The following is a 17,524-nucleotide window of genomic DNA, read 5'->3' as shown; positions in this document are numbered from 1 at the left end:
ATGGTATCTCTTAAAAGAGGTCTAAACATGCTAACTACCTCCAATATTTGTGGGTGAGTGATTTTTAAAGCATATCCTCCAGTATTCCTATTTGAAACAGCCTCTGCCTATGTACTCTGCTGGCTTCTTTCAGTTCCTAGGCCGATTTAATAATCAAGGTGGCATGAAATCAAACAACATGATAATTCTGTGAGTGCTCTAACATTAACCATCTCAAATAATAATGCCATAAAAATATATGTATTTTCACAGCTTAGATTTTGTGAATATTGAGTTTGAATAATAAGTGAGTGGAAAAATGACCACATACACAGAAAAGGACCAAAGAGAGGCAGTCAAGTAAGAAAGAAAAATGGCTTAGCAGTAGAAGTCTGCAGAAGGAAAACAGTAAAAAAATTGTTGATGCAGAAAGTCAAAGAAATAAACATCAATTAGGGATTTAAATACCTAATTAATACTGTTACAAAAGAACACCTGCAAAGCAGTGACTATGGGGTCTTTTTACAGTTACTGCTTGGTAGAAGGGGAAAAAAAGGGGGGGGAGAAAACAGCTACTGCCAAGTGTGGTTGAAGGGAGCTGACAAATTGACACTAAGTGCTCCCTCACATGGTGACTGTCTACATTGTTATGAACTCAGCCCATCCTCGCAGATGCTTGTCCTTTGTTTAGCGCTCAATGTAATGATTCTTAATTCCTCCTCGGTTTGTTCTGTATCACATTAATAGACTCCGTAAAATGCAATTCAGCACAATAGATTAAATTTACCAAAGGGAAAGGAGTAAAGCATTTTCCTAACTAATTTTAACAGTCATTAAAATTTAAGTGTATAGATGCTGACTGCTTCTAATGCTGAAAAAATGTTAGTATTTATGAAGTGGGGTTTTTCTACTTTTTGTAATACTGCACATCCTGAGTCAATATACTGTCAAGTGTAAGGCCTTACAAGATGTGCGTTGAAGATTTAATCCCAAAGCTTTTTTTGGAGCCTCTGCTTTCGAGACTGACTTATAAAATATTATTGTAGTGAAATAAATATATCAAATGTATTACTTTGGCACAAGGAAAATCTTTGATGCATATTGCAACAATCAAAGGATTGTAGCTCTTTTATTGTGACTTTACCTGCTGCTGACTTCAAATAGAATCTAAACACCTATGTAGCAGAAGGCACAACATATGACCTAAAATAACATGCTGGGGAGTATCTATTTTGCTTTACAGTGGAAATTCAAGCTAGAAACTATACAGTATTTTCATAAAAATAGTAGAACTGTACCCATCCTTCCCCCTGCCAAAGCTGTGTTCTAGAACTTGAAAAACGTAACATGGGGAATTTAATGTGCTTTGAAGAAATGGCATTTATTTAAAGACAGGCAAATTGGGCGGTAACTGGATATTTTGGAATGCAATGCAGCTGTGTGTGTCTGGCTCTGCTTAATCATAGCTCATGTGAGGAGTTTCTGTGTGTTTGAAATTGTGCAGCTACAGCACACTGCCTGCTTTCCCCTATCACTTCCTGAAAAAGCTTGTTACGGTGCTGCTTTGGTGTTGGAAAATTTCACTCCATAAGTGAGACAGTAGGGAATAACCCATCCCAGCTCTGCTTGCCATTTGTTAAAGACTGCAGCTTTTCTTCTGCTCTGAACTACAGCTGTGAGATTTCATGAGCAGCAAACTGAGATCCAAATAAAAAGACTAAAGGGCCTGAACAGAGAGCACTAGCCTCATCCAAGTGTTTTGGGTTCAGCCAGGATCATATCTGAGCATTTTTCTCCATCCCCCATCTGCCCCTGAGGGCAGAACAATAATATGTTGTACTTGGTGATCAAATCCACTGGAAGGTGCAAGAGGATAAAGAAAGATAATCTTTTCCTTACTTTAAACTGTGTCCCTTTAATTCCCTTTCCTACTCCCCTTGCCAACAGTTTGGGACCCAGCCAGCTGGATCTTCCTCCTCTGTCAGTATCCTAAATGCATAGTTAGAAATGAGTGCATTGTGGTTTGCATTATTTCATTTGTTTATTTCTGTGATGTTATTTCTAGAAGCAGCCTTTTCTGCCTGAGATATAATTACTTAGGGTTTTAGTAAATGAAAACCTCTTTTATTGATAAACAATAGCAAAGAATGACATTGATAAGCATATTAGTTAAAAGGTTGTAGTTAACATTAAGTGATACCAATTTATCTGTTTTTTTAACTCAGAGTACCCCTTTTCAAGAAAAAGCCATTGTTTTGACAAACTTTTGAATTTTTTTTCTTTTTAGAAAAGCCTGCTCATGTTAATAGCTATTATTTAGCTACCCTCATTTGCTTGGTTTAGAGTTCTCCTATTTAATTTAGCTGTCTTGATGCAGACCTCACCCACCAGAGAAGCTCCTGAGCTTCTGCAACTGTATATATTCTGCTCTGTTATGAAATGAACAAAAAGTAGTTTCCAACGTCCAATTTGTTTGTGAAGTTCTGAGATTACAGTATGGACCCCTTCGTTGTTCACAAGGAGAGGCTTCTTCAGCAGGTGTAAGGAGGCAGCAGTAGCACAAAAAAAGTGTTTTGGAGCAGTGCTTGTCAGCATGTAGTGCGACTTGATTACTCTGAAATGATGACCACCGAGCTCAACAGTATCTGCTGTTAACTGGGAAATGAATGAAATAGTACAACTGCTCTTGCCTGATGAAAGGGTGCCTCTTACCAAAATTCTGTCTCCAGGAAGTTACTCACTGATGTACTTGATTTGTTCAGGTCAGTTTTATGGAAACTTTTTTGATGGTACCTCTAACCAGTTAAAATAGCCTCCTCCTTTGTTTAGTTTCCAGTCTGTATGAGGTTCAAATGTACACTAATTAAAGCAAAATACCAACAACCTGATAACAGTCAGGCAGCATAAAAGATTGGCCATTTGCGTTTCCTATCAGTCTGACAGTTTTCCTTTGAAACTAGAGACAAAACTGCCACTGATTTGAGAGGTGGATTGTACACAAATGAGATAGATAAACCCACAAAGCTACTAACACCTAGTGTTTTTTTCTTATATCAACACTATATGTTTTTAGGAACTCTGGCTTCTAAATCAATAGAGACAAAGGCCTTATAGGTTTGGAATCTTTTCTTTAAAAAAATAAGTTATCTAAACTCTATATATATATGTAGAATACAATTAGTTATGCTAAAAATATATTTCTAATAACCACTTTTAATCCTTTTTGTTAGAATGCTCATATAGTTAGCTTGTGGTATGAACATTGTAGGATTAGAGCTGTATGTCTTTGCAAGAACTTCCTATGGGGTTCTCTAAGCTGACTTACAAATTTTGCAGTCTTCCATGCCATTCCATGAGGGTGTCTGTCTGTCTGTGATGCACCTTCTTTATAATCAGCCTCACTTTACAGAGTAGGAGGAGCTTTAAAGATATATCATACAATTATGATGTATCTCATTTCATCTAAAATATAAATGTGACTTATATTTTGCTTCCAATTCACTTAAAATGAGAAATAACCTTACTTTTGAAATGTCATTGCAAAATAAAAAATGGATGCTTTGGTTTGAAAAATGTCAGAATAATACATTTGATTTGGTGAAATAAAAATTCTAATTTGATGAATTCAGCAATAGTTTCAGTCAATCCATGTGTCCATTACTGGTGGGAAAAAAAAAATATTCTGCCCAGCTCTCCCTGCAGAGCTGTGGAATAAGTATGGCAAAATTTATAAGGAGGATGTTTAAAACTGTGTAATAAGACAATAAAAATCTATTACCAGCAATTTACCTGTCCTCTACTCCTATGCAAATAATAATTTACATCTATGTGTCATCATTAAACCAAATAGGTTTGGCTTCATTCACATGTGAACATGGTGTTAGCACATGACTAACAGATGACATTGTGACAGTGATGTTAAAAGCTTTGAAGAAAAGGCTGAGATGTCATGAGGTGAATGTTCTGCTGGGCACAATATGATTACTTTGGCAGCTGTCTGAAGATGACTGGTGCATAAGTGAGTTTAGTTCTGCCAGTAGTTTCTGGAATTCTTGGGACTGTATTTTGATAAGACAGTAAGTAACTCCTAGGCTGTCAGGGCTGGAGCACAGTTTGCAGCCATGACGTGGGACGTACTGACCTCTCAGAAGCTCACACTGGCAAAAGAAATTCCCTGTAAACAGTGTGACAGGTCACCATTGTAATAGCTGACTTTTTATGCCAGATTAGCTCTCATTGCATAGAGGGTCAGGAATTGTCTGTCCCCCTCACAGCTGACGTAAAGCTGGCAGAGACTCCAGATTGCAGTGTTCTTTGTTGAGTCAGGCACAATAAGGCTGTCTGTCAGTGCCCAGGTTTTACTGAGCATGGAAACAAGGCCTGACTACTGGAAGTCTGTAGTTCTCCAGAGCATCTCTGGATGCTGCAGCTCCACACTGGTCAATAACCTGAACAGTAAATTTTGACAACCTAATGGTTTGAAAAGTCCCTTTGCCAAGTAAATTATAATGTGACTCTATAGCCTAAATCTAGCCATGTGAATAGTCTTGAAAAAGATGATTCTGAAGTGCCAGTTGAAGTGCAATGCAGGATATCTATCTTGAGACAAAACCAGCACTTTTTCCAGCCACCTGTCTATGCTAAGAGTTGTACAAACATCATTAAAAGTTTTCTTTCAGGATAATTTAGTTAAATTGGTGCAGAAGATTATGACTACTCTTACTATATTTTGAATAGGGCCTAGTTCAGTTTAGCATAAGTTTGGGCACTTAAGCAACATCATAAAGTGAACTGTGACTGTATCATAATGAGGATGTACGCTTTGGCATTCTTTCTTTACATCTAGTGCAGAAAGCCCAACCAAAGTGAACAATGGAGATGAAGCATGGAGACATACAGTGACTCAGGCTTCCTCTTCACCTTCTGACCAGTCCTCATACAGCAGCTCTGTTTTGGATCTTGACCTTAATTGGAGCCCAGCACAAACTCTTCTAAGGCTTGTAAACTTCTCTTTCAGCTAGAACTACATGTCCACACATCCTTTCATGACAGCCAAGCCAATTACCATTGCTTGTCTTCCCAAGTGACATATCTTCCTTGTCTGCCAAAAATTTGGAAGGCAGTGAAGTGATATAACCTTGGGACACCTACTGTACTGATGTATTTAAAGCACTGCTACAGAGAGTTCTGCTAGTGATTTGAATTCAGAGTACATTGTCTGGTAATTGGGTGAAGCTAGACTGATCTCTCCAGATTAATACCACCCCATGCAAGAGTCAGGACTGATTTGACTGCCCTGGCATAGCTTTTGTAATTAAGATTGCTGCTCTGTGCAATTTTACTTCTTAGGTGAAATTATTAGAGAAGTTTGCAAAACCAGCAGCATAAGAAACTGGAATTCCCCACAGCTTCTGGAACCAGCAGGTAGGAAGACATGCTAGAATAATGACATCTCAGGGCTGTGCTTGTACAGTTGCCTCACCTATGCTCATGGTCCTCCACCCTCCCCAAGAAGGCACAGAACAGTCACACTTACACCTGTGCAGTTCTCAACCCTTCTGCTATGCACATCATTAGTGGCCTAATGAAATGGACCTATGGAAATGGGACTGGCACAGCTGCTTTTTCATGGATCAGCCATAGACATCTCTTCTGCTCAGGAACAACATGATTTAGATTTGGGTAATAAAAAGTCTCAGTGGATTGTGCTATTGGCATCTGTACTATGCGGTCCATTAAATTGACTGGCCCAGAGTCTGACTGCAGTTCCCTGTGTGTAAGCCTGGCAGTACTCCAGAATTAAAGCAGACTAAATAAGATAAAAAAGTTGGCTGCTTTTTTTCAATTTTACAACAGTCTTTTAAAATCAAGACGTTTTGCTGCAGCTTTTCCTGTTTTGGTGGACTAACTCCTTTGGGTGGCCAACAGTGTGGCAAAGACACATTGGTACAATACACACTCCCAAACTCACTCAAAGTGGTTTAGAGATAGAATCATAGAATCATAGAATAGTTAGGGTTGGAAAGGACCTTAAGATCATCTAGTTCCAAACCCCCTGCCATGGGACACCTCACACTAAACTCAAGGCCTCGTCCAACCTGGTCTTGAACACTGACAGGAATGGAGCATCCACAACCTCCCTGGGCAACCTATTCCAGTGCCTCACCACCCTAACAGGAAAGAGTTTCCTCCCTATAGCCAATTAAACTTCCCCTTTTTAAGTTTTAACCCGTTACTCCTTGTCCTATCACTACAGTCCTTAATGAAGAGTCCCTCCCCAGCATCCCTATAGGCCCCCTTCAGATACTGGAAGGCTGCTATGAGGTCTCCATGCAGCCTTCTCTTCTCCAGGCTGAACAGCCCCAACAGATGCAATACATGCTCCTGTTGACTGCAGATGGATAAATAAACTGTGACAGGCAAATAAAAATATTGGGCTACTACCCACCATAAAGTAGTAAAGCTGCTTTCAAGACATGCTCCCAGTAGGAATGATCTCTGTCAATATCCTTCAAGGAAGTCTCCAAGATTTTGTTATGAGCTTGTAACTCCAGCAACATTTGCAGCATGAATGTAGTGCTTGAAAACTTCAAGTGGCATTTCTGTGCTACATAGCTGAGCTAAACAGCATGCTGCTTCTCCATGCGATTTTTGCAGTACCCATTGAACATGGTCTAGATCAACTGACATCCTATGTGTACCACTGCTTACAGCAACTCTCTTACTTTAGAGTAATGTCTAAATAACTGCTCATTTTTATTTTTAATTTTTACTTTGTGTGTGTGTTTATACCTGTGTGGAAGCCTAAGACAGCATAAACCATTGCCAATTTTAAGCAGTTTAATACTGAAAGAATACAAACATATATTTACCAGAAAATTTTCTGAATTTTAATGTATGAAAACATCTGCATTGAAAAGTGATAATCATGTATTTTTTTTCTGATCTGTGGGAAGTACTAGTGTTCTCATGTGGTATGAGAAGGCTACTGCAATTTCGTGGCCATGAGAAGTGAGGCTGATGTGCATTCACTGGAATACATGAACTTCATTAGACTAAGAACAATAATTTTACTCCTAAACTAAAGGAAACTTTTGTGCCTGAGATCTAACCTAGTTTCTTGGTGCTGAAGAAACAAGACATAAACAGTAAGTCAGTCCTTCATTTTGGAGTGGCCACTCCACTCTGCTGGTTACTCAAGGGCTTGAACTAGTGATATGCAGTCTGTCAGCTTTCTCTTTTTCTTTTTGAAGTAGAAACAGAAATTCAGTAACTTTGGGGGAATTTGTGTATATGTTTTTTATTATTACTAACTCTTGTGTGTTACTAAAAGTGCCCAGGCTGGGATTTTGAGGACTCATATATATATTTTATATTTTTTGCCAAGTTCTAGCACTATCTTAGAGTAAGTTGCTTCAGGTTGTAAGACCACATATGAAACCATGGTTATAAAAGTTCTGTTGGTCTCCGTTTTGTGATATAACAGTTTAAGGGGGCACACAAAAAATTCTGGTAGTATCTCCCTCCAAAGCACAAGATTCAGGCATCCTCATTCCATAGTCCTGTCCTGGCTACATCTACATAATTGCTGCTACAATCTGAATTCAGTTAAAAGCTTTTAATTGGTCATCCTCCCAAATGTTTCAGAAATGTCATTCATTTTCAGAGATGCCTAGGGTTCTGTTCCTTAACATAATTTTAGTCTGACACACAAGTAAATTACACTAACTGTTCAGCAGGAATTAACCTCTTATGCATCATCAGGTTATTACTGTTGCTAGGTTCATTTTCCAAAGATCTGTCCCTTTCCTGTTGTTGTGGTTTAAACACAGCCAGACAGCTCGTTCACTCATTCCCCCCCTTTTCCCCTCTTCTTTCTTTCCTTCCCCTTTCCCCCCTTCCCCCTTCCCCTTCCTCGCTTCTGGAGGGATGGGGAGGAGAATCGAAAGAATGTAACTCCCATGGGTTGAGATAGCAGTCCAGTAACTAAGGTATAACACAAACCCACTGCTTCTACCTCCAATGATAATAATGATAAGAGCCGAAAAATGAGTCTGACCTGGAAGACCCCTTGTCCTTCTGGGTAACTCCCAGTTACCCCCCCGGGCATGACATGCTATGGTATGGAATACCTCTTTGGCTACCTTGGGTCAGGTGTTCTGTCTCTGCTTTCTCCCTGCTTCCCCTCCTCCCTGGAAGAGCATGAGACTCACAAAGTCCTTGGTCAGGGTAAACATTACTGAGCAACAACTAAAAACATCGGTGTTATCAGCGCTGTTCCCAGGCTGAAAGTCAAAACACAGCACTGCACCAGCTACCAAGAAGGAGAAAAATTGACTGCTACTGCTAAACCCAGGACACCTGTATCTGTACTTAAGCAATGCCAAGCACCAGCACCTGTGAACCTCAGTGCTGACTGGGAAAGAGCTACTTCATTGAATTGGAAATGGACATAAATATTGAATGTACTTCTGAACAGATTAGAATACTGAAATACACTGTGAAAAGACAGGTCACGTGCAGGTACAGAATAATGATACCAATTTTCTGATTAAAATTAACTGTGCCTTAAACACAACTATCATTAATGCAGCAAATAGCCATCTGTGTATTGTCAGCTATTAAAATGATACCTAAAGAGCAGCTTATCAATAGATTTCAAAACTTATGCTTCTGAGTCCACTTTGAGAGCAGACACTCGTATCTCCCATTTAAGACAGGCTTATGAAAGTCCGTTCAGAAAATTGAGGGATCTGGATGATTTGGGAATCGTAACTGAAGAGATACATGTGTACACACAGAAGCCAGTTCAGGTGTTTGTGAGAGCGCTGGAAAATGAGCTCCCAGGGGGAGTTCTAGAGGGATTCTAGGTCAGTTGTGAGAACAAGGCAGGAAGATCAGAAGGAGGAAGGGGAATTTTGGTGAGTTAAGTTTTTGGCACAGGCTAAAAGAGGTCTTGCTGATTTGAGCAAAGATATGTTTTTTTCTGCTCAGAAAACCATTACTTGTAAGTGAAGAAGGCTGCATTAGAGGTGTGCAACCCCCATGGTCAGTTTTCCCTCTGAAATGAAATCACAGAAAAGTCCTGAAATTCTGACAGATAGCTCATGTCAGAGACCCATAGTAGGATCCTGAGATGATCATGCATAGACTTGTAACCAGTGGGGAGCTGAGGGCTTAGATCAGCACAGGCAGTGAGCTCCGTGCTAACTGCAGTAAAGACGTGGGACAGGCAAATCTGGTAGTGGTACTAGAGCCCATGCTTTTTTTCAGGTGATTTTGAAGGACCAGGTGCTCCATGGAGCAGACTTCAGGTACCAGCTCTCTTCTCTCTCCCTACTTAGGATGTTGGCTTAGCAATAAAACAGAAAAGGGGTTTTCTCACATAGCTCCTCAACCATCCTGCCAAAGCATTTCCTGAAACTTCCCTGTAATGGCCTAGGTGGAAATTCTCTGCATACACAAACGGCTTGTTTTGTTAAAACCAGTATAGTGTTTTTCATAAGCACCAAGGTCATGTGTTTAACTTGGTATATTCTTCAGCACAGAGATGTCAGCACAGACATAAAGGGCTGTGAAGTTAATTTTTCAGGAAGGGCAAGTAGAATCGGGGGGGGGGAGGGGAGGGAGAGCAAGCTACACCAAAAGGCAGTGTGATAAAAGGCTTGAGTATGCCACATGCAGAAGTCAGTGTCTCAGTATTCAGCACCAGCTGTAAAGTATGATGATAGAGGGGAGAAAACTGAAGCCATCTAAAATAAAGTGAGGCAGGGCAGACAAACCAGTAATGTCAGATAAACGGTACACCTACTACTTGAAGTCATTTTGTGTGTGCCCAGCCCACCACACGTATAGTGCAGTAGCTACAATTAAAACTAAAGCCTGCTAGTCACCTTTGCGATAAAGTCTAGTGGAGACAATTACAGTTTTCCTCGTCTCTAGCGGGGTTGGGCAGTGGGGTAAGGAACCGAAAGTAAAAGCCTACGTAAAGACAAAAGGTTTTCTTTAGCTGGGAGTGCAAAACCACGGTCCTAACCTCAGTTTTGTTGCTGGTGAGTGCTGTGTTCTCGCACACTTTTCCATGCCTCATTCACGCCTGTTTGCTGTACGTGCATACAAGGTTCAGCCGGTGAGTGTTTCAGAGCGTCCTTTTGCCCATTTAAACGCCTCAGCAGGAGCGAGCAGAGCCGTGCTCCTGGCAGGGGTTACCCTCGCTGGGACCGGGCTGAGACAGCCGATACCGGTCCGTGTTCCTGTGAGGAGGTCAGTAAAGGAGGGCTTTTTGTGGCTGCCATCTGCCTATTTAAATCAGGCAACAGCCTTCCAAACTCGCCGGGAGCCCGGCTGAGCGGCGTGAGAGCGGGCCGGCCGTCAGAGGCCAGGCGGGTGACAAGGAGCCGCCCCGCCGACAGCTCTGTTGTGCGCCGAGCCGGCGCTGAAGCGGATCCTGCGTCCCGGCAGCAGCCTCGGCCGCGGTGAGTGCCCCCAGGACGGGGTCCCCGCTTGCTCGGGTCGCGTTATTTCTGGTTCAGGGTTTGGCCGGGTTTTTGGGAAGGGGAAGAGGGGCGGAGGAAAGCTGTGCCTCGCTGCTGCAGGAGTACGGCGGACCCCGGAGCAGCCGTGGGGCGCGGGCGGGAGCCAATGGGGGCCGGCCCGGCCGTGTGACAGGCGGGGCGTGGAGCGGCACAGCACGGCGCGCCGCTCGGCAGCATCATCCGCGGCTGTGGGGCTGACACACGCCTTCCTCTATCTTCTTCTCCTCCGGTAGCCGCTCGCACACGCCTCGCCGCGGGCGGAGCAGAGTGAGGGGCGCCGAGACAGACAAAGCAAAGATGGCAGGGATCCTTGCCTGGTTCTGGAACGAACGGTTCTGGTTGCCGCACAACGTCACCTGGGCGGACCTGCAGAGCACAGAGGAAGCCGCTTTCCCGCAGGCGGAGGACCTCTACCTCGCCTTCCCCCTGGCCTTCTGCATCTTCATGATACGGCTGCTGTTCGAAAGGTAACGCGAAAACGTCCGCGCCAGCCCGGGTTCGGCGGGGCCGGACGGGCCGCGCGGCTTGCGGGGGCCGTTCGCTGAGGGGCAGCCGGGGAGCTCTGGCTGCTCATCATCCCCCTCCGGACGCCGCTTCTCTCACGGCCTTGCCGAGCGCTCACATTTTCCCTCCCGCCGCGATGGGTCACGTAGCGGGCCCGATGCAGGAAGGTGGAGGGGCTCGGGAGGTAGCAGGCGCTCCCTTGCCGCTGCCTGCAGCGCGGCCCGGCGCCGGCACTAGGAGGCGAGGTCTCCCCGGGAATGGGCGCAGCCCGCCCTCCACCTGAGGCAGCCGCGATGCTGTGGCGCCAGGGGGGACAGGGCACTCTGGCACCTGTGCGGCCCGGGTCCTGCGTGCCCGCGGCGGGGTCCTGTCAGCCCCGCTCAGGGAAGCCCCGCAAGAAGCGCTGTGGGGGCGGGCCAGGCGGAAAACTATCCCGGCAGAAGTTTGCCCGTTCCCCGCTGCGGGGTCTCTCACCAGGGAGTACCCAGAGGCGAGTCAGGCTGCCCTCCCTCAGCGTGGCCGTGGGGCAGGACTCGGCCTAGCGCCCGCCGGCGGCGCCAGGCTGAGGGGAGGGGGCTGCCGTTAAACCTGGGCGTCAGGTAGGAATGGGAAGTTCGATGGCGGGCAGCAGCCTGAGGGTAAGGCGCTGCTGTGAGGCCGAGCGGAGGGTTGCTTGGCCAGTTTGTGTGGCAGCCGTAAGAACGGCCCGTGCCATGTCTCGGAAATACTCCAAGTACTTGTCAGAATGTGGGAGTTCAGTGATGAAACGCTCCAGACGCTGTTCATCACTGAACCAAACTCGACGTTGAGATGGCTGAATTCAAAATACACAGTTCACAAACGTTAAATACTATATATTTAACCACAAGATGTCAAACTAGTTGCTGGTCAGCAGTCACTGTTTATTTTCTGAGGGTGTTTTCCTGCGGGTGTTCAACAGAGGCCGCCTATCACGGGGAAGCAGCTGAAGCGAAGTGGGTTGGTCAGCTGCAAATGTTTCTGTGCAGCCTGACAAAGGTGGTGTTCTGTCCGTCTGGAGAGAACAGAAGAACGATTCCCAGTGCGAACACCTACGTGTTTTCAGTGCTGTCTTCTTAGGCAATGCTATTATAGTAGTCAAGAAAGATAAATGAAGACCAGTAGTTACCGCATGCCAAAGAAAAGCCATAGAGATACTTAAAAAATGGTAAGATAGATGATCTGTCAGGTAGCACTCCACAGCTCCTAAGCATTCTCTCGTCCAGGTTAGAATATGGCACTTGAGATGTCAGAGTTTTAGAAACTTGGCTGTTTTCATAACTCAGTTGACAGGACCGTGTTTGTTTTGACAAGTAAGCTGTCCTGGGCTGCTGTTAACTTCTGTGGTGTTCTACAGATTTCCTGGAAAGGACAGCAAAACCTGTGGTCTGCCTGAAAAGCTGAGGTTATCAAAAGTTAATATAAATGCTTTCCAGGGTTAAATATAATGTAGTTACAATTTGAGTGCCAGGTGTTATTTAGATGTCAGATCGTTAGTGTGGTTTTTTTCTTTGCAGTCTGTACAATGTGTACTTTCAAGCACTCAAACTGGCTGCGTGATGTTGCAACCCCTGCTGTCTGAGCTGCGATATGTATCACAGCAAGGCTGTGTTTAGATGGAGGAGCAGTTAGTCAGGGAGACCATTTCAGCCTAAACTTAGAATCATGTCTTTTGCGCTAGTTCTGATGCAGCTATTAGTGTTACGGAAGCTACTCATTATTTGTCTGTATCCACTTCCTCTGGTTATTTTTCTAAATTCAATTAAAGTAATTCTTAATTTTGCATTATGGTATATTTTTAAGTGTTAAGTATACAGATGAGAAAATCTGTACGTTTTCATAATTCTCTAAGATTTGTTAGGCTAATTTTGAAATTTAGATCTGGAAAGCATTCTGTTAGCCTGATAGCAGGTAAGAGACCTCCAAAGAGGTTTTATTAACAATTACTGAGGTATGTATTTTTTCCTTTTTAATTTGCAGTCAATTGCAAAACTCCACTGTGAGAGTAGGATCAGGCTGTTCTGTGTGGGATTAATCCACACGGCATGGTACAATTGTGATTTTTCATGTAGAGCATTTTATTAAAGCAAGCTGAGCAAAAGTGACTGGACCTGCTTCCACTGATCAAAGCAGGGGGATTGTCTTTGGCTTGAATAGGGGAAAGATCAAGCCTTATTATGCTCATTAGTAATTTATTTTGTCAGACCTCTGTGCTTCGTTTGTTGGGAGTCACAGAAATGCCTCATGCACATCACAATTAAAAGCTGTTTGCAGTTATTTCAATTGGTAAAGCTGTACAAGATCTGGAAAGGAAAAGAGAGGAATGTCTAGTAAACTGATAATTTTTCATTCTTCTGTGTATTAAAACAGCAACATTTTTTCCTTTCAAAACTCAAGTTGTGGATGGCTGATGTACATGCTACATCCTGGAACAAGCTTTAGCAGATGTGTAACAGTTCCCTGTTTTTGCAATGGTAGCAACTGAAGAAAAAATAATACCTTAAAAAAAGGTCTATTTTTATCCATGGTTGCACTGCAATATTTATAACAGTGTGTTCTGTGTTTTGCTTTGTAAGATACCTAATACAGGTGCTCTTGTAATTCTTCATACTGGTAGCTTAGCAGCCACAAGGTGTTAAGACTCTGATTACATATTTTATATCCATGACTTTCAGAGTCTTTCACAGCAGCTAAATGCTAGGCTGCTGGAGCAGCATGGTTTTGCTTCCCTTGCTATGAAGTTTGTCTAACTTTATGGATCTTCACAGTAGTAAGAAATAATGCTTCAGGGGGAGCTGTGATTTGGACTTCTTTGTGTCTTTGCTTACATAGTTCTTGTATGTCTGGAGAATAAAGCTTGCCATGCTAAGGATTAAAAGTTTACTTCATTTATATTTTATATACATATCTATTAGTACATGTTTGTGAGTGCAATTGAAATGACAGAACTTGGAAATTTTGTCCTATGCGTATTCACCTGTTATCAACAGTTAATCCTACTGGGATGTTCTTGGGTTTTGTTTTTTGTTACTGGTTTTGTGAATCAACCAACCAAGTCAAGAAAAGAATCTAGACACTTCTCAAATTTTTCCTTTTTTTTTTTTTTTCTCCATTCAAATAAACTGCTTTTTGTTGATTTCCTTGTCCTGCCATCCTTTGACTAGCACTCTTAAATGAAAGGAAAGAGTAGATTAGAACATGAAGTGTATGCTGAATTGCTTCAGCAATTGGATCTGATGATGAGTGCTCTTGAAATAAGCTTTGCTTTGAGGTATAATCTCATAACCATGAGATTTAGTGAATATATCTGCTGAGGGCATCACAGTTATGGATGAGGTGCCAAAATGCCTTAACAGCCTTTTCTCTTTTCCCTTCCTTCTCATTCATCTCTTTCTTTAAACACAAAGTATATTTTAGACAACTACAATAACTGAGGGCAAAGATACTGTTGCCTAGTAATTTGGAAGATGGCAGGAGTCAGCAACACAGTCGTAATGTGGGGACATATTTCTTCATAGTATCCATCCACTTTGTGTGGCTTACTATTGCTTAAAGGAGTGTAAGGAATTAAGTATCCCCTCCTGTACTGTACAGTGCCTTCAGCTATAAGGAGATAACCTAAGTGCTCAATAATACCAGTGTCTTGTCTCCGCAGATTCTTTCCATTTCTGGTGTGTGCAAGACAAGTTAAAGCTGAATTAAAACTGGTCTTACTAATAGCAGGATGTAGTTTTGATTGACCTAAAAAGATAAAGAAACATCTACTGTTTCGGGCAAAGATCACTTTTCTTGTTTCTTTTACGGGATTACATAGCTCTTCTCCCTCTGCGCTACCTCACCACTCAGAAGCAGCACCTTTTCCTGTCCTCTGTGAGCGGTGTGTGGTTATATGAAAACAGTGTCTATTCAGCAGCCAGTGTTCTTGTTGGACACAAAACAAGAGGGTAGCGCGCATCTGCTTTAGAGACTTCTCTCAAGGGAGAAGTTGGTTGAATCCTTCAGAAGTGCTAACTAAACAGATTTCTGATGTGGTCAGTCTTCTGAGTCAAAGAGTCCAAGATTACTGCTTTCTTTACACTTGCCTCATCTACTGAAATTCCTCTTATCTTGTATTTGCATTGCAGTTGCACTATGCTTTATTCCCCTTACCTTGTTTGGTCTCAGATCTAATGAGATCACTCCATGAATTGGCAAACTAGGCTTATAATGCCTCTCTATTGTCCTCTGGCCTTAGTAGGGGCAAGTTTTCAAAGGTAGAGCTGATACTCCATAGTTGATGAACTGGCTCATATGGTTAGGGATAGCTTGATTATATATAGGAACAGCCTTCCAGCTGTGCTGATTTAAACTGAGCCAGCCTCATAATTTATTATCACTTAGATCAAGATCCTCTAGACACTGAGTGTATGAAAATTCACAGCTTTTGTATGACATTTTGCTTTTATAATGATAATTCAGCCTCAAAGGTAACCTCAGCTGACTCTCATTTAGTATTACACAGTAGAATTCCTAGTGGATCAGGGTGACAATACAATGACTGTGTGTGTGCACATTATATATATATTTTGCTAACTGTAGAAATTCATTCAGGTGACAATACATGAAAGCCTTGCAAGTATTCCTGGTGTGTGGTGCGTGCATATAAGTTGGATTTTCATAATCCCCAAGACATACAGTATTAGTGCTTTCTTACAACAGCAAGGAAGCTAGACAGGATACATAATTTGGAAGAGGGTGTACAAACTTCATGCATTTCCAGCAGCCCAAAACCTCTTCTGGGGAGGCTGGGTGGGGCAATGATGGTTATTTCTGTCAAAACCTGTTTGTAGGTTATAATATTTGTAGATTTCTTGCTTAGTTTGCTTTGTGTTAGGCAAAATCTGATCATCCAAGTATAATTCACTTGTAAGTGGATGCACGTTTGCATGGCTAACTTTCTCATTTTTTTCTATTTTAATATATGTATATATATTTTATATACATATGTGTGTATATATTTTTTTTGTAAGATAACCTGTAAGGTTGTTTTTAAACTGTAAACCAAATTCTTTTTAAAATAGAGCACTAGCAGTAAGTAGCTTTAAAACAATTTCATCTCCCACTGATTGTACTGTCCATGTCTCTGTGTTTCTTTTCATTGGTTATTAATTTTCTCTCATTTATGTTTTCCTGTATATAATCAGTTTTTGTTGCAGTATTTGAGCTTCAGCCACTAACACAAGTAGATACCTTGCAGAGAAATTACTGTTCTTAGCTTGTGAGCCATTGTCTGCGTTGGCGTGGAAGGAGCTCTGTTTCACTAGCTCTGACCAGTGGGGTGTATGCGCACCCACCTTGAATGTGTCTTTGTTGGCTGGTACACATCTCTGTTGTGCAGTTTAGTTGTGTGTTTAGATGCAAGCTAAAAGTGTTCCTTTAAAACAAGGTGGAGTAGGTAAAATGCATGCTACTTAAATGTCCTTTGTAAAGGACCATTTATAGATGGACTTAAGTGCCAATCTTAAAATTGGGAGTTAAATTGGGAATGTGTTGGGCTCCAGTAGAGAGTGCAATTTAAACTGAATTCTAAAATATCCAGATGATAAAAGTATGACAGCCAAACCACAGCTCAGCTGAGGGAAGAGTTTCAGTGACAGGTCACTAGTGGGTACTGGAAGCCTACTACTAGAGCAGAGCTGTTGTTTAGCGGGCTTTCATCTGAGTGCAGGTTCCAGTTACTGTTAGAAACTCCCATTTTGTTCCTGCCTGGATTCCTGTAACTGAGCACTTGCGTCCCAATTGCCTGTGGCTCCTTTGGTTGTTCCTACTTCTGCCTCTGTCGCTGATTAACAGGCATTTGCTAAGAATTTGTTTTTGGAAAAAGAAGAACTTCTGGTATTCTGCCTCCTTCTGCAGATGAGGGTCTTATTAGTTCATACAAAGTATGTAATATATTAATATTTGGGGAAATCTGTTCCCTTGGTTCTTTCTCTGTTGTCTGTCAACAGGGTAGAGAGGAAGGTGATTTCTGAGCTGAACAGTGCTTACGTGACCATATTTGTGTTTTGTTGTTTGGTTTCTTTTTGCCTTTTTCCCCCCAACAGTTGTTAAATATCCTGTGGCTACCTTAGTTTTGATGGTTAATTAGCATTTGGGGTTTGTGTGCTTGTCTCAAGGTGGTCTCAGAGTTTTGACAAGAAGGCTAAAATTACCACATAAAAGTACGTCGCTTTCATTCAGTTATGTAACCTTACATAATATTCAATAGCATGCTTAAGACTAGTTGTCACCTTATGGATAGTCAGATGTGTATGGTGCATATCAACAGTTCCTTGAAGGTGTTCATCTAATACCTTGATTGCTCTGTGGTCTCCCACACCAGTGATTCCCCTCACTCGTTGGGCAGTTATAGATTTTGGGGGTACAGCAGGGATGGGCATCCAGGTCAAGGGAAAGGGAGGGAAATGTGTGGGTCTGTGATCACTTGAAAGATGAGGAATCGCTAGTGT

At 42.4% G+C, this 17,524-nt stretch overlaps 1 protein-coding gene and 1 long non-coding RNA gene across 6 annotated transcripts in view; one reads left to right on the top strand and one right to left on the bottom strand.

The window, feature by feature from the left end:
- Window positions 1-7,347: 7,347 nt before the first annotated feature.
- On the bottom strand, window positions 7,348-9,312 carry LOC133224440 (uncharacterized). The gene is made up of 2 exons (XR_009728851.1): window positions 8,371-9,312; window positions 7,348-7,819 (listed from the first exon to the last, which is right to left on the bottom strand). It is a non-coding gene; the product is annotated as an uncharacterized LOC133224440 (long non-coding RNA).
- Window positions 9,313-10,145: 833 nt separating this feature from the next.
- Window positions 10,146-17,524, top strand: part of CERS6 (ceramide synthase 6) — a 120,058-nt gene continuing 112,679 nt past the window's right edge. Inside the window, exons 1-2 of one of the 5 annotated variants that reach the window (XM_061343212.1) lie at window positions 10,146-10,454; window positions 10,748-10,981. In XM_061343212.1, coding sequence (XP_061199196.1) covers window positions 10,812-10,981 — 170 coding nt within the window. In that variant the 5' untranslated portion in view covers window positions 10,146-10,454; window positions 10,748-10,811. Of the gene's footprint in view, window positions 10,455-10,483; window positions 10,982-11,540; window positions 11,618-17,524 lie in introns of those variants that run through there. The other 4 variants (XM_061343184.1, XM_061343174.1, XM_061343203.1 and 1 more) reach the window with 4 other exon arrangements.

Source organism: Neopsephotus bourkii, unplaced genomic scaffold, assembly GCF_033783945.1.
Source record: "Neopsephotus bourkii isolate Nb327-2 ecotype Australia unplaced genomic scaffold, CSIRO-AGI_Nbou_v1 NB_196, whole genome shotgun sequence".
NCBI lineage: Eukaryota > Metazoa > Chordata > Aves > Psittaciformes > Psittacidae > Neopsephotus > Neopsephotus bourkii.
The sequence above is the reverse complement of the archived record's forward strand: the minus strand, read 5'-3'. Positions and strand labels throughout refer to the sequence as shown.